The sequence below is a fragment of the Kuraishia capsulata genome, genomic scaffold (assembly GCF_000576695.1).
Source record: "Kuraishia capsulata CBS 1993 genomic scaffold, Kuraishia_capsulata_scaffold_3, whole genome shotgun sequence".
NCBI lineage: Eukaryota > Fungi > Ascomycota > Pichiomycetes > Pichiales > Pichiaceae > Kuraishia > Kuraishia capsulata.
This window is the reverse complement of record NW_019172952.1, coordinates 63,717-78,560: the sequence shown is the minus strand read 5'-3', so window position 1 is coordinate 78,560 and position 14,844 is coordinate 63,717. Positions and strand designations below refer to the sequence as shown.

At 46.1% G+C, this 14,844-nt stretch overlaps 8 protein-coding genes across 8 annotated transcripts; 5 read left to right on the top strand and 3 right to left on the bottom strand.

The window, feature by feature from the left end:
• Positions 1–65: 65 nt before the first annotated feature.
• KUCA_T00002275001 (uncharacterized protein) lies at positions 66–2,282 on the top strand (the record flags this gene model as incomplete). Its single annotated transcript, XM_022602512.1, has 1 exon — positions 66–2,282. The coding sequence occupies one exon, from the start codon at positions 66–68 to the stop codon at positions 2,280–2,282; it is 2,217 nt and encodes a 738-aa protein (XP_022458310.1).
• A 98-nt stretch (positions 2,283–2,380) lies between these two features.
• On the bottom strand, positions 2,381–3,916 carry KUCA_T00002274001 (uncharacterized protein; the record flags this gene model as incomplete). Its single annotated transcript, XM_022602511.1, has 1 exon — positions 2,381–3,916. One exon carries the CDS (start codon positions 3,914–3,916, stop codon positions 2,381–2,383), a length of 1,536 nt encoding a protein of 511 aa, XP_022458309.1.
• Positions 3,917–4,400: 484 nt separating this feature from the next.
• Positions 4,401–6,875, top strand: KUCA_T00002273001 (uncharacterized protein; the record flags this gene model as incomplete). Its single annotated transcript, XM_022602510.1, has 1 exon — positions 4,401–6,875. One exon carries the CDS (start codon positions 4,401–4,403, stop codon positions 6,873–6,875), a length of 2,475 nt encoding a protein of 824 aa, XP_022458308.1.
• Positions 6,876–6,985: 110 nt separating this feature from the next.
• KUCA_T00002272001 (uncharacterized protein) lies at positions 6,986–9,358 on the bottom strand (the record flags this gene model as incomplete). Its single annotated transcript, XM_022602509.1, has 1 exon — positions 6,986–9,358. One exon carries the CDS (start codon positions 9,356–9,358, stop codon positions 6,986–6,988), a length of 2,373 nt encoding a protein of 790 aa, XP_022458307.1.
• A 210-nt stretch (positions 9,359–9,568) lies between these two features.
• KUCA_T00002271001 (uncharacterized protein) lies at positions 9,569–10,795 on the top strand (the record flags this gene model as incomplete). Its single annotated transcript, XM_022602508.1, has 1 exon — positions 9,569–10,795. One exon carries the CDS (start codon positions 9,569–9,571, stop codon positions 10,793–10,795), a length of 1,227 nt encoding a protein of 408 aa, XP_022458306.1.
• Positions 10,796–10,972: 177 nt separating this feature from the next.
• Positions 10,973–11,968, top strand: KUCA_T00002270001 (uncharacterized protein; the record flags this gene model as incomplete). The annotated part of the gene is made up of 2 exons (XM_022602506.1): positions 10,973–11,028; positions 11,083–11,968. The coding sequence occupies 2 exons, from the start codon at positions 10,973–10,975 to the stop codon at positions 11,966–11,968; spliced, it is 942 nt and encodes a 313-aa protein (XP_022458305.1).
• Positions 11,969–12,059: 91 nt separating this feature from the next.
• On the bottom strand, positions 12,060–12,686 carry KUCA_T00002269001 (uncharacterized protein; the record flags this gene model as incomplete). The annotated part of the gene is made up of 1 exon (XM_022602505.1): positions 12,060–12,686. One exon carries the CDS (start codon positions 12,684–12,686, stop codon positions 12,060–12,062), a length of 627 nt encoding a protein of 208 aa, XP_022458304.1.
• Positions 12,687–13,347: 661 nt separating this feature from the next.
• Positions 13,348–14,844, top strand: KUCA_T00002268001 (uncharacterized protein; the record flags this gene model as incomplete). The annotated part of the gene is made up of 1 exon (XM_022602504.1): positions 13,348–14,844. One exon carries the CDS (start codon positions 13,348–13,350, stop codon positions 14,842–14,844), a length of 1,497 nt encoding a protein of 498 aa, XP_022458303.1.

Genomic DNA, 14,844 nt, shown 5'->3' with positions numbered 1-14,844 from the left:
AAACACTCCAACTGATAGCAATTCGTGCACGGACTAATCCTGTCATATCGCTCGCCCGATATCGAATGGCAGCTCTTGGTCCCATGTCAGAAAGTTCTGGAGAGCCGCGACGTTGGCTTCTAAAACGTATCCAAACCAATTGGTTGATTAAAGCAAATACTTCAAACTCAATGTCTTTGCACGACGACCAAATTGGAGTTTCGGACGATGCAGGTATCCCTGAATTTGAGGACGATACTTCCAGCGACGTAGACGATTCGTCCGCCACTCTGACTGGTCTTCAAGTCTGCGACGTGTTGCGGCAAGCAGCTGTGGATGCAGTTGAGACTCAAGACTGGCTGTCTTATGCTACACTTCTGGATATTCATCTTGGTGCTGATCCGGATGAACGTTACGATGAAGAAGAGAAAACTGCTTTGCTTCAAACACTCAACGAGGTCTTGGTGAAGTACCCCCAGATCACGTACGAGATTGGCTGGGATCTTCCGGCTATGTTGTTAGAGTTCGCCAATTCGAGGTGGTTAACGAATCGGTTGATAGAATCCGAAGGAATAATGCTTGTTATAAGTGTGTTTGGTCTACTTGCCAAGAATGGAAATCCGAAAGAGGTGTTTCTTCGGTGTTGCGAGATGCTTGCGGTTTTGTACAGAGATCCTGTTCCTACGGCCGAAGAGCTTGCCGACTATGACGATGAGACAAGAGAATTTGTATTGGCCATGCCTGTCAGGGCATATAAGATGAAATACCACCTTCTGGTGGAGTTAATGACTGCTTCGTTGCGGCGCATCGAGACCAATTATCCTTCAAGATTCCTGGGCATGGCGATATCCGCATTTATTAATTTCTTTGACACTGCCGAGTTGTACGCGGGGCAGGTGTTTTTTGCCAGACGAGTCTATACGTTTATCAGAGACTACCTGCCTCCTCCAGCCCCGGCAGAGCCCCAAGACGACGAAGAAGAGAGACTTGCACTTGTGAAAGTGCGCGAAACTGAGGAATACCTTCAGCGTAAGATGTTGCGGTTCTTCTTGTCTGTTGCGGTAGAGCAGACAGTGAGTTTGTATCCTACTGAGTGGACCTTGACGTACTTTCAGAAGATACAAGGCTCCAAGCCACTGGCCACTGTTAACGATGCCTTGGGCGAAATGCAATCACTGGATTACTCGATCAGGGAAGATTCTCTGGAGATTGTTGACAGACTCGTGATGTTGGCCTTATCTCTTGATTTTGATCTTGAAAAAATGTTTTTGAAGGAGCTGGATGCTACCAGGCTGTTGTTCAAATCACTCGATTACACCACCTCACTCGATGCACAGAATGACGCACTATTCTCGCTCGTCATTGACAACTACAACAAGACAGGGCTGCGAAAACAGCCAGACTCATTTGATCCATCTTTTATTGGAGTCTTCTTGATGTTTACTCACAGTCTGGTGCACTCTTATCCCGATGCAAAGCTCTCGATTTCCCCATCTGACGCAATCAAGATGTACATACGGTTTGCAATTCCCGGTGTGATTAGAGGTAGTACTAAAATTGCTTTTCAGGATGCTTTGTTGCATCTTTGCTGGAGAGCTATTTACGAGTGGGATGGAGATGCCGAGGCGGACTTGAGAGCGTTGGAACCGATCCTCATCAACACTTTCTTGCAGGTGCTGACCACGGAGAGCACCTCCTCGGTCTTCCGGTCGAAGGCCAAAATGATTCTGACCCTGATTGCGAAGGTGTTGACCCTGGTCTCAGAGCAGACTGCTTGGAATTACCTCCACAATTCGCTTGAGACCTGTCCGTACGAGCAAGTGAAACCCACGTTTATCTCGCTTTTGAAGGACTTGCTGCTGAGAACAAAACCGGTTAGTGTGGACAGTCTGACTCAAAAAGTGAAGGCTGCTTCTCTTGAGTCCAAATCGACGGCGCCTGCCCTTCCACCGAGAGAGTCTTATACCTACATCAGTCTGAATGCTGATCGTCAGGACCAGCTTGAAGCATTGGTGACTACCGCTACGGAGGATCTCCCAACGGATCAAAAAGATATTGACGTGCTTGTCGCTGTACAGACTGTCCAGACACTGTTGTCGTATCTCAATCTACTCGTATTTCTTCGTGAAAAGTTTCCCAATGATCGGTTTGTTGCAATTATGGAAAAGATCTCGGCTAAAGTTGCGGAATATAACAATTCAGTATCGGAGGAGGCCAACCAAGAGAGAATCTCCAAAGGGTTCAACATTGATCTACTTACGTTGGCCATAGACAACATCAACGGGGCCACGAAGAAAACATAACGAAAGCTTTAATCGAAATGTCTAAATGTACAGCTTGGTAGTAAAGGCCGATAGATGATATTCGAACTAGTAGAAGGCAACCGGTTAGTACGTAAAATTCAGCTAGCCATGGGCTTGGTCTCTGGAGCATTAGTGATTGCAGGTGAAAAGTCACCAAGAGGAGCAATCAACGGCGCAGGTTCTGCTGAAACAGCATCAGAAACGGGAATAGAGCCTGAAACAACGGCAGAAGGCTCGGGGGTCTGTGAACTGGGCTCAGGGTTCTTGGGTGCAATAGCCACTGCGGCGGGCTTCTTAGCTGTTGAAGCGGCTGCTTTTCCACGGGCTTTCTTAGGAGCATTTTCCTTGGAGCGCGAGTTGGCTGCAACCGCCTTGGCGGCACGACCACCGGCACCGGGCCGCGAGCGTTTGACTGTTCCATCTGCTCTTTCAATGCGAGCATATTGACCCTCTTCGATCAACGGCCCGTAATAAACGAAGAACCCGTCCTTCGTTGCTGCCCTCTGTTCTTCCCACGCCAACTCAGCATCATCAATGAAAGGATCATTTAAATCGTATTTTCCAACTTTGCTCTTTCCCTTGCCGCCTCTGGTGGGCTTTGGTGCCGGCTGATCGTCTGGGGTCTGGTTGGTGGCCTGGGCAGCAGTATCGTTTGCTGCGTTGTTTTGGACGTTTTGTCCATTTTCGTCCTCATCAACTTCCATGTCATCACCATCATCATCTTCGTCCAGATCTTCGTCTTCTTGCTCTTCCAGTGCGAATTTTGCATTTGGATGCATCCTTTTCCAGCCATACTTGTCTTCACACAGCCGCATCACATTCAGAATGTTCTGAGATTTTCCCGGTGGAACGCCCGGAGAATGCAGAGGAATATGCAAGGCAATTATGGGAGGATCTGTCTGCTTGGAATCCGAAGCATTTGTATCTCCAATGTCCAAGATGGACGCTGGTGCGGCCTGCACCAGTGGTTTGGGAGGCACGGTGGGCGCTGAAATCGAGGCTGTAGGGATTGCTGAGGCATCTGCAGACACCGAGGAATCCTTTTTTTCCTTTTTGGCTTTCGAAGCAGCAGCAGAAGGCTCCTTTTTGGCTCTTTTCTTGGCAGGTGCGGTTTCTGCAGCTGGCTTTGACCCTTCAGCCGGCTTCATGGCGATCGGTTTTCCGTCCACTATGATGGTATTTGCCACCGCAGGCAGCTGATCCTTGGGCTCTGCGTCTGCCTTCCTCTTCCTGGGTTTTTTGGGCTTGTTGGGGTCGGCTGGCTGTCTCTTCTGAGTCTTGGGAGCAACGACAGGTGGTGGAATTCCAGCCGCGGCGCCCGGGGTCGGCGACAAAGCCCTCGTCCGATCATCCACCGGCTCCTCCGGGTTGATCATTGAAGCCAGAGTCACCCTGGTGGGCGTGGCAGAGGGAGTATGTGGCGTCGTAGCAGGAGAGGCCTGCGGCTGAAGCGAAACGGCAGGGGCTCCAGCAACAACGGCGCCGGTACCGGAATAAGGATTCAATATCGAGCCAAATTGCGCCGATTGCGGCGATATCGACTGACTAACTGGCTGAACCCCAGACTGATTTATCTGGCGTTGCGCCTCTTGTTCTGTTGGCCCAGCCCCACATTCTTGAGGGGCCTCGTCCATCAACAGAGACGAGATGGAGAGATCCTCTAAACCCGGCTATTAGTATCGAAACGGATAAATAAAATACAAATATAAACCCGTCGAGCAAAACTGGACAAATCTGTACAAAAATTCCGCTAAATTTCACTTACTGGAAGGCATATTGCTTTATACCCAAAGACCGTTGTTTTAATCTAAATGTTGTTGAGCATTATTAACAGTGATCACCGTGGATGGCGTCCTGGCCTCAAATCTTGCGTAAAACACGTTTCTGGCCGATGGCGTCGTTTTGAACACAAAAACGGAGGCTTGGTGCCAGCCGCGGGTTTGTATGGCCATCTCATCGCGGGTGAAAAGTTTGGCTTTTTGACGCATTGAAGCGTGGTGGTGACAGGCGAGGTTCGGCGGATATACACTTGCGGTTGAAATATTTGGCGTTTTTGATAGGGATACTGTTTTTGAGGGCTGGTTAAGTAGCCGTGGAACATTTTAATATCGATTAGCAATGAGTACTGCCAAGAACATTGGAAGTTTGGGCTCTGAACGGACCCCGGCTCCAGGCGACGTCTCGGAGTCGTTCCAGAATGGCGATTTCTCGGCCAAACATATGTTGAAACGATCGGTGGGAACCCGGTCTGCGTATTTGAGAAGAGATGACGGTGTTACGAGTGATGTCCTTGCGTCGAATCCGATAACCATCGCTGGAGGGTTTGCGCCTGGAGCCGACGGTGCCAATCTTGCCATACCTAGCTCTTTGGCTGCAAAAAGTTCCGGACCCCAATCTAGAAGACAGAGCATGTTGTCAAGCATCATATCTACCACTCCGCGCTATCCACAGCCGGTATCGGCCCCGCAAGAGGTGAGACCACCGAGTGTCCCTGTCTCAGTCCAGTCGTCCGTGATGGATGTGGAGAACCCAGAACCTGAAGTTGTGAGGGCTGTGGGTAGGCATTTAGTTGGCGAATCACCAAGTGCAGCCAATTCTGTAGGTACTGACAGAAATTTTGACTCTCTCAGACTGCAGGGAGGCGATATGACTAGAGGTATCTACAACTGGTATGCTGGACATGAACGTCAGGAAGGCGAACACCAGAGTCCACTGAAACGGTCCACAAGTGTTGGACAATTATCATCAGATGATGCCAGGGATGAAGGGATGTCAGTGACTGATATGCAAGTACCTGGAGGGTTTAGACGGAGTTTTTTGCTGCACAAAGCACCGCAGTTGGATGTGGAGGCACATCCCGAACAGGACGGTACTAGAGCTTACAACAGACGGTTAAACCAAACCAAAAAACCCGAAGGGTTTCTTGCACGTAACTTCATCGAGTTTCTAGCAGTGTATGGCCATTTTGCCGGGGAAGATTTGAGAGAAAATGGAGAAGACAGTGATGCTGAGACCAACTCTAGCGAAGTCGAAACCGAAGACGGCGAAGACGATGACTCGGAAATTGCCGTTGCAGTTGACGAGGAGCAAGTATCGGGTTCTAGCGAGAGAAGACCGCGTTTTTCTTTGTCAAGAACTCCAAATTACGGTTCTTTTGGCTCCACCAATGGCACTCTGCAGTTGCAACAGCAACAGCTATTGCTCTCTGCAAATGCCAAATTGCGCAAAAAGAGATCGAAAGCTCGCACTCAAAAGACCGAGACCTCCAACAGCAAGAAAGTGTCGAATCATAAAGCAACTCTTTTGCTGTTGAAAGCGTTCATTGGAACCGGTGTGGTGTTTCTGCCAAAGTCCTTTTCCAATGGAGGCTTGCTCTTCTGCAATGTGATGTTGCTCATCTTTTCATTTGTTTCTTACTATTGTTTTGTCATACTGGTAGGATGTACTACATCAACTGGAGTTCGTGGGTATGGTGAACTTGGTGAGAAATTGTTTGGACCTGCCGTCAAGCTGGCGATCCTGGCATCCCTGGTGATGTCGCAGCTGGGCTTCTCCAGTGCTTACACAGTATTTGTCGCTGAAAATCTTCAATCTTTGGCAAATACACTGTTCAAACACGAAGGAGAGCAAGGGTTCACTATTGAATTTTTTATTGTGGTGCAATTGGTGATATTCGTTCCGTTGAGTCTCACCAGACAGATCTCCAAGCTGAGTGCAACTGCTCTAATTGCAGATGTGTTTATTCTTGCTGGCCTGGTTTATATTGTCTACTGCTCTTCTTTTCATCTGGCTGCAGAGGGCATTTCAAACAAGATTTCGATGTTCAAATCGGAAACTTGGACATTATTCGTGGGCACAGCTGTCTTTGCGTTCGAAGGTATCGGCTTACTTATACCAGTGAAAGAGTCCATGGCACGTCCCCAGGACTTTGAAAAAGTGCTTTTTTTCGTCATGGTGGTGGTCACAGTTGTTTTCACATCAATTGCGACTGTTTCGTATATGAGTTACGGTGATGATGTAAAAACGGTCATTTTGCTTAATTTCAAACCGGGTGTGGCTACAGAAGTGGTCCAGTTCCTCTACGCTGCTGCCATTCTACTCTCGACTCCTTTGCAACTTTTCCCGGCCATTAAGATCATTGAGAACTATTTTTTTTCTCAGCATAGACAAACATGGCAGAAAAAAATTCGAAGGGAGTCTGAGGCTTCGTCTTTCAGCAATGGTCTCTATCCAACCAGCAGTCCACAAAAGCTTCTACTACCAACAGGTTCTAATCTAATTAATCAGGAAGGAATCCTTTCTGGTAAGTCTGACACAGCAATCAAATGGACTAAGAATCTCGTCAGATTGATGGTGGTGATGCTCATGTGTTTGATAAGTTACACTGGCTCCAATGATCTGGACAAGTTCGTATCGCTCATTGGAAGCTTTACATGTGTTCCACTGATCTACATATATCCACCATTGCTTTATATGAAAGCGAATGATCTCTCTGCAAGGACTTGGTACTTTTCTGGTACTGTGGCAGTTTTTGGAGTTGTTTTGATGGTGTACACAAGCTACCAAACCATTTCGTCCTGGATTTTGGCATGAAATTTTGGCATGGGATTACAATCACAACTTCCATAATATCCTCATTATGTATTAATTTGAAACATCAACATATTCACATGTTTGGCAGTATTCATTGTGGTCATTTTCGTTTAGTCCTTTTTCAGTTCACTCAAATCATCTAGCTCAATGATCTCCGGAGCAGGCACAGCTGCCGCTTCTGGCTCCAGCAGCAGCTCCTTGAGCTTAGCCTTGATCACCACCTTGGTCTCTTCGAACATAGCAGTAGCAACACTGAGAATTGGTCCAAGCATCTGCAACTGATAGCACACGTAGAACCCTCCACCAGACAAGATGATCAGAGTGCACAGAAGAGGGTTGCGCAAAACGGCCATGAACTCGTTCCATCCGAGAACCAAGATGACGACGTAGATGTAGAACGGGATGTGGGCTGCACTTTGGATGGTGGCTCTTTTGGTCTCCACATAGATCGCATTGATCTCTTTTTTGAGTCTGTCCATCACATTCTGTTGTTCCTCAGAGCCCAGCAAATGTGATATGATGTGAGGGTTCTCTTCGGAGTTGGTGACCTCTACATCGTGAGCGATATCCACGTCAGGGTGGATCTCAGTTCCATCTGATAATACCGCGTCTGCCAGCACTGGAAGAAGAGAGAAAGTAATTGTTCTAGCTTTCTTGAACTCTTCATCCACCTGAGATGCATTGCGCCATATTCTTGGAACTCCTTCTTTGTCAAATCTGAAAAGATCCTCAAACTTGTTTCTCAAAATCCATGAAACAGAGTCTTCGGTGACAAGAATGTGCAGCAAATCTCTAAATTTGATCCAGAATTGCTTGCGAATCTGCATATAGAGCCCGCTGGTAGTTTCTTCAGAGGTCCCCAGACCAAAGTCGTAACCACTTTCAGTTCTGTAGGGCGCTAACAGGGATTTTGCGGTGTCTTCGAATGCCTCAATCACCAAGTCCCAGGTACTTGAGGTAGGAGATCTGATAAGAGACGATATGGTCTTCTTCATCTTGGCCTGAAAACTCTTTGAAGTGCGACTAAGAATCTCCTGTTGTCTCTGTCTGAAAACTGCCTCACTAGCGGCCTTACCAAGGTCAGCAGTTAGTTCTGTCAGCTCGGAGCTGTAACTCACGATATGAACATCCTCATCATCGACAATTGAGTAGACACCGGCAGCAGTTTCAAACTCTGAGAGAGCGCTTTGCAAGAGTGATTGTACCACATCAGCATATGGCTCGGACGATCTTGACTTCTTTGCTGCTTCAATGTCATTGGTAAATTTCTGAGATACTAGTTTGGATGCTCCCCGGATTTCGGAGGACAAAATGTCCTTGATGTTCTGATCCAATTTCTCTTTCAGTGAGGCCTGTCTCTCTAGATATGCGACATTTGGGTACCTCACTGCACTAACGTTGTAAGAGGATAAAGCAGTTGACCTAATCGCCTTGAGTTTTTCTGAAAGGTCTTTTCCCGATAGCACCACAGGGTCGATGCTCTTGAACTCTGCTAGAAACGAGGCATAACACTCGGACGATATCTCATCACAGCGCTGGCGGGCAGCGGCTATTCTTTGAGTTGGCAGATCCAAATCTTTATTCGTCTCAATTTGTTCCCATATCTGTTCTGAGTAAACAGTCCAACCATCAATAGGAACACCCCTATGATATTCGGGCTTAAAGAGCTCGGAACCTGTAAACCTGTCGCCAAGTTTGGCTACATCCTCCCGGAAGGCTTCTGGCTGCAAGACTTTGTGCGACAAAGCTGCGAATTTCAAATCAAAAAAGTCATTCAGCTTCAAAGTCTCTGCACCTGCAGGTTTACTAAGCTGGTCCCAAATCTTTTCCAGATCAGCAGTAAGAGTGCCAGCAAGATTCTCCAGAGGAGTGTTTCCCACGTGATCTCTGATAACAAACAGAATCAATGATTTTGTTCTTTCTTGTGAGAAAAGGGCCAGATTGACTTCGAATACCGTTCTCAACAGACCCAGATTAGCACCCTGGTAAAGACCAACCTGGTATTCCCAAATATTGATAAGCAGGACCTCTGATGTGGAGAGGGCAAACAGCGCGGATTTCCTCTCAAAGTCTTGGTCCTCGCCCCTCTCTCTTCCGTCCGTTCCTTCCACATCCATCACATAAATGTTTGTCGAATTAGAGGAGCTACCGCCTTCAACGGCTGAGGCAACGTGTGTGGCATGTGCCAGCCAAATGCCCTTGGTGGTCTGCTGACGAGATACCTCGTCCATGACATCGAACTTTGTTCCAAACAAGTTGTTCAGAAGAGTGGATTTTCCAGTGGATTGCGATCCAAACACGGAGACAATGTGGTAGGTCAATCCGTTGTCAGGACTGGCCGGTGAGAGATAGCTATCACGCATGTACTTGATCAATGAGGTGTTGAACTCTTTAAACTCATTGATCACCTGAATCGATTCACTAACAGGCTCACTGGGTGTGGAGCCTACCGAGATCATCTCCTGTGAAACTTCTATCACCATTGTCCTTGAAAAGCAAAAAGAATCAAATCGACCAAATTTGAACTAAAGAAACAAGACAATCACAAGGGCCCGACTTAAGTTAACGCTGGGTGCTCAGTGACACGATAGACTATGGCAGATGAGATAAACATGAGCCGCACGCAAAGCAGGCAATGACAGCGTTTAGGCTTTAAGTGCAGAAGCTTCGAAAATTCTCAAAGTGAGATACACATGGTGGAAAGCGTTTGGGACATTTTGGCGTACCATTATCTATGGAGGTTTAGTAGAAGTGCTGACGTGCTGAGGTTTAAGAGTCTGCATACAGCGAGTGTTACAGAGGAAGAGAGAGATGGAATAGCGTCACTACCAACAGAACTGCTGACGAGAATCATGTACGTTTTGGAGCCAAAAGATCGTCTATCAATGTTGCTCACTTGCCGCTCAATATACAGCAAATGTATTATTGGTTTTTATTCCATGACGCCTCTCCGACTTAAGTATGACGGTACCAAAGAAGCCCAGAGAAGGTGCAATACCACCATGGCATTCTTGGAGAATCAAACATCTGTCGTGGAAACAATACAGGCAATGCTGTATTGTAGAAAAGAAAACGAAAAGTTGGCCAGAAAGGTATATAATCCGTTCAGTGTTCCCAGTTTCGCTCCGAGCGTCCCACCGTTGAGTCTTATGACTGGGTTGGTTACTCTAACAATTGAAGTGACCTCAGTCTCCGATCTGGCAAAAGTCATTTCGTCGATTCCGACGTCTCTAAAGAGATTGGTGCTCGTTCTGGACACAAAGACGGCAAAAGGATACTGGAAAGATTTCGGGGAGAATGACTTGCAGCAAAAGCCATTGCAGATAAGATATCTCTCGGTGATCTCAAAGAAGACAATCTTAGGCAATTCAGTTCATGCCTCTCTATTGTCTCTTCTTCCTATCAACACTCTCAATGTCGATGTGTATCAGAGATACTTCCAGAACAGTCAGATTCGAATGCTGCAAGCTCTCACCAACAAACGATCTCGAATGGCTCAAACAATTGGATCACTAATTGCGAGAGTCATAACTGCTGCACGACAAAATATCATTTCAATTGAGTTGCAACGATTCGACGCGGCACTAGTCTTTTGCAATGAGGACATGGACTCAGCAGAGATAACAAACCTAAGACTCCTTTTTATGGACAGCACCTCTAAGATCCACCTCTCTTTCTGGATGAACAATTTTGAGAAAGAGAACTGCGAAAAACGCAAATTTCAAGAGGAGACCTCGTTTTTGATGCCTTCTGGAAGTCCTGCCCGTAAACGTTTCCCGCTTGTGGTTTGTGTGGCCGACGAACGGCAAAACAAGCTTAATATCAAAACATGTAGTGATGGTATGGGATGGACAAAGGTTTCGGGGAATACAGAAAAACTCCTGACAAATATAAAGACAACATTGGGTCTGATGTATTAATACTGTGAACTGAAAACCAATTCCTTTTGGCTCAAATTTCAAATCTGGGGTAAATAGTTAAGGTCGTGACTATCCTAATATCTAATCTGAGACTCCCACGACAAAAGGTTTGGAAAGTATCTCAAGAGATCTGAACAGCTCTCTTCAAATGCATATCGACCATAGTAGCAAGAAGATATGAGTGCCCAACATGATAAGAAACTTGCGCTATACTTGCAGAGGTGCAAAGCAAAGTATGTATACATTGGTTGTTGTTCAATTTAGATTTTATCTAACATTGCCTTCAGAGTTGATGCCGGTGCCCACTATGAAGCGCAACAGAGTGTGAGGACCTACGTGAACAGGTACGTCGCTGGAAAAAAGTTTGCAGATGCAACAGAATTGCTGTTCCAGAGTTGTAAAATGCTGATTGAGGCTCAAAAATACGACGAGAGTGCGGATCTGTTGTTGTATCTGTTGGAGATATTCGAGAAAGAATCGCCATCAGAAGACCAAGTCAAAAAAGACCAATTGCCACAGGTGGTGGAAATCTTGAACCTGATACCAGATACAGACGCGAACTTGCCCAGTTTGACCAAGGAGATTTCCAGATGGGCTGCCGAGTCTACAGGGTCTGCATTGGGAGATTCACAGTTGAATTATGTTCTTGGTGAAAAGTTGTTCTACAGTGAGTTGAAAGAGAACATGAATCTGGCAGAACAGTGCTTATTGGCATCACAGAATGAAGAAGCTTTGAAGCTGCTTCTTGAACTGAATCTGCAGGTTTTGCGCAACGGTGGACCAGAACTGGTGCCTGTCATAGCCCCCAGACTAGTTGTTCCTTACCTTCTGATGGAGAATTTCAAGTTCGCAACGAAATCGCTTGCCGTGTTGATTGAAGAGTACTCCTCCAGGGGTGAACTTGTTGAGAGTGGAGGAATGAAGACGTTTATTTTTGAAGAAAGTAATTTCAAGATGCTAAACTTTCTCCAATTGCTGGTACAATTTGCCCAAAGGGCCGGTCCAGAAAATGCTGACAACTTCAAAATTCTGTTTGGAAGGTACAGATCGTTATTCGACGAATCTCTGGAGAAAAAAGTGAACGCTATAGGCGAGATCTACTTCGGAGTCAGCGTTGTTGCGAAAGCCGTGAATCCGCTGCAGAACATGATGTCTGGTCTTTTTGGTAGATGAATGAATAAAACCACCAAGATACTATGATGTGATTTGGATTTGTAGAAAATAGTTCTCGTGGGGAATAGAATTTGTCTGTATAGCGATTGGTTCAGTACTCATCAGCAGCCTCATGTGCGTCAATCTGATGACCCTCGATTCCAGCCTCAATTACAGGAACATCCTTGATAATATTGGAATCATTCAAAGCATCCAGCAATTCCAATCTTCTGGCCTTGATTAGCTCGTGTTTGGCCTCCGAATAAGTGCACCATCTTCGACTTCTATTATTGCCCTCTGGCCAACTCGTCGCAAGTTCTTCAACTGTCATCTCATAAAAGTGAAACTCAGACTTCGGAATACTCTCACCATCAATTATCGTGTCGACGTTCAATCCCTTCTTTTTACCCTTAAATCTGAAGTCGTGAACTACCATTAGTTCCCGCGTGACAACTCCCAACACACCAGCCTCCTCCCAAGTTTCACGCTCGGCAGCCTTGGAATAATCCGTAATCTCGTCCTTTTCAACGCCTCCTTTTGGAAGAATCCATCTGTTTGTGTGCTTTGAGGATGTGATCATAATCACTTTGTGCTTATCCTCGCTCAGAGCAATACACCCAGCCACTATCCTTGCCCCCTCTGGGCTGTACACTTGGTTTTCTCTTCCAGTGCGGGCTTTCTCAGTCTTTATGAACACTGACTGAAGGTCGTGATTTTTTGTTGATTCATGTTCAGACATTGTGAAAACACGTGGAAAACTGGTTTATAAGCTACCAATGTCAACCTGAATGGTGCATTGAAGAGGTATAGACCGCTTCGATTTTCAGCTCATCGACCTAGTATTTCAACTAGAGTGGAAAGGCTAAATCTGGGGTTGAAAAATTGCAAGAAGGCCGAGACGTTAAGAGAAAGCTTACTGAGTTTAGGGCAAAAAATATAGTGAAAATTGAATAATAGTAGTTGCGAGCCTCGTTCAGATGATTTGGAGTGCCGTTCGTCGTTTGAACGCTACTGGAGAGCCATTACTGGCTGGAGCCGCACCTGGAACGTGGGGACCAAGACTTTCAGAGAAAACACCGGTAAATGCTCAGCAACCAGTTGGAAAAGGTCCCCTAGTTCAATTTGATTACCGAAAGGACAAATAAAATGCCTATTACAACCCATTTTTGATGAAATTCTATTTTATCTCCAAATGTGGACCGTATCTTGCCGATTACTCCATTGCACTCGGCCTCGGCTACCTTTACCCAATGCGGAAAGCCTCATTGGATGCGCATGCGCCCAGCTCACATCGAGATATTTTCACTATCCAAAAGTCTTTTTCAAAAGCTCTATATATGCCTGCAACTACTGGAGTTTTGTTCAGTTCCTTTTAGAGTTTCTTTTTGACATTTTGAACAATGGAACACGCTCCGTTGCTTGCTGATGAAGGTGTACATATCGCAGAGTATACCACCGAACCGGTACATTTGCGGAAGAGCGGCACAGCATCAGCTAGTGGTGATAATGAGTCCAATGTTGAGAACGAACTAGAAAAACTCACCCCTCTAGAGGAGGCCAAGATGGTTGGAAAGGGCGCCCTTCCTCTCATGTTAGCATTTTTTCTTCAGTACTTTCTGTCGATCGCTCCAATGTTCATTCTGGGCCATGTAGGTGCAACTGAACTGGCTGGTGCTTCTCTGGCTATTATGACCTATAACATCACAGGAACTGGCGTGATACAAGGAATGGTAACTGTTATGGACACTTTTGCCTCTCAGGCTTATGGAGCTCAACAATATTTGCGAGTTGGCGAGGTATGGCAGAAATGCTCGATGCAAATTTTCATTGCGTTGCTTCCCTTTTATGGTGTGTGGTATTGGGCAGAGCCCATTTTAAACAGCTTGCAGCCTGATCCGCTGCTCTCGAAATTAGCCCAGGATTACTTGAGAGTTGTCTCGTGGGGAACGCCGGGATTAATGTTGTTTGAGACTGGAAAAAGATATTTGCAGGCCCAGAAGATCTTTGATGCCCCGACCTATGTGTTATTGTTCGTAACCCCATTTAGTTTGAGTCTGACATACTATTTGGTTCTCCCAGCAGGTTGGGGCTTCATTGGTGCTCCAATCGTTGTTTCTCTTACTTATTGGCTAATGGCTCTTCTTCTGCTGGCATATATTTTTGTCATTGACGGATACAAGTGTTGGGGTGGGTTTTCATACTCTGCTCTTTTCACTGATTTTGGGCCAATGCTGAAACTAGCTGTTCCAGGTGTGATCCAGACTGAAGCAGAATATCTGGCTTTCGAGGTGATGACTTTGGCATCTGCTTACTTCGGAACAGTAGCACTTGCTTCTCAGTCTATTTGTACATCTGTGGGTTCTCTGGTATTTCAAATCCCTTTTGCACTCTCATGTGCTATAACGACCCATATTGCGCAGTTGATTGGTGCTGGTGCAAAAACAAGCAGTATTCGATCCACGAATCTTGCGATGCTTGGTTCCTTGGTGGTGGGTTCCTTTAGCACTGTTGTGCTTCTGATTCTAGAAAAGCCCATCATCCGAATTTTCACGGAGGACGAAGAAGTCATCAAAGTCACCACGACTGTACTTAGATTGCTATTCATCAATCAAACTTATGACTCCGTCAACATAACCATGGCAGGAATACTCAGAGCACAGGGAGAACAACGTATTGGCTCAATTCTCAACATCGGTTCTTACTATTTCTTTGCGTTGCCATTGGCTTACATTCTCGCATTCGTTCTTAAGATGGAGGTACTTGGACTGTGGATTGCCATGAGTGCAGGAGTTGTTGCTTTGACCGTGGTGGAGTTTGTGGTGATCCTGAGAAGTGATTGGAATAGCATTATTGAGGAGGCCAGAACCAGAACGAGAAATGAGGATTTCTCTCATTGA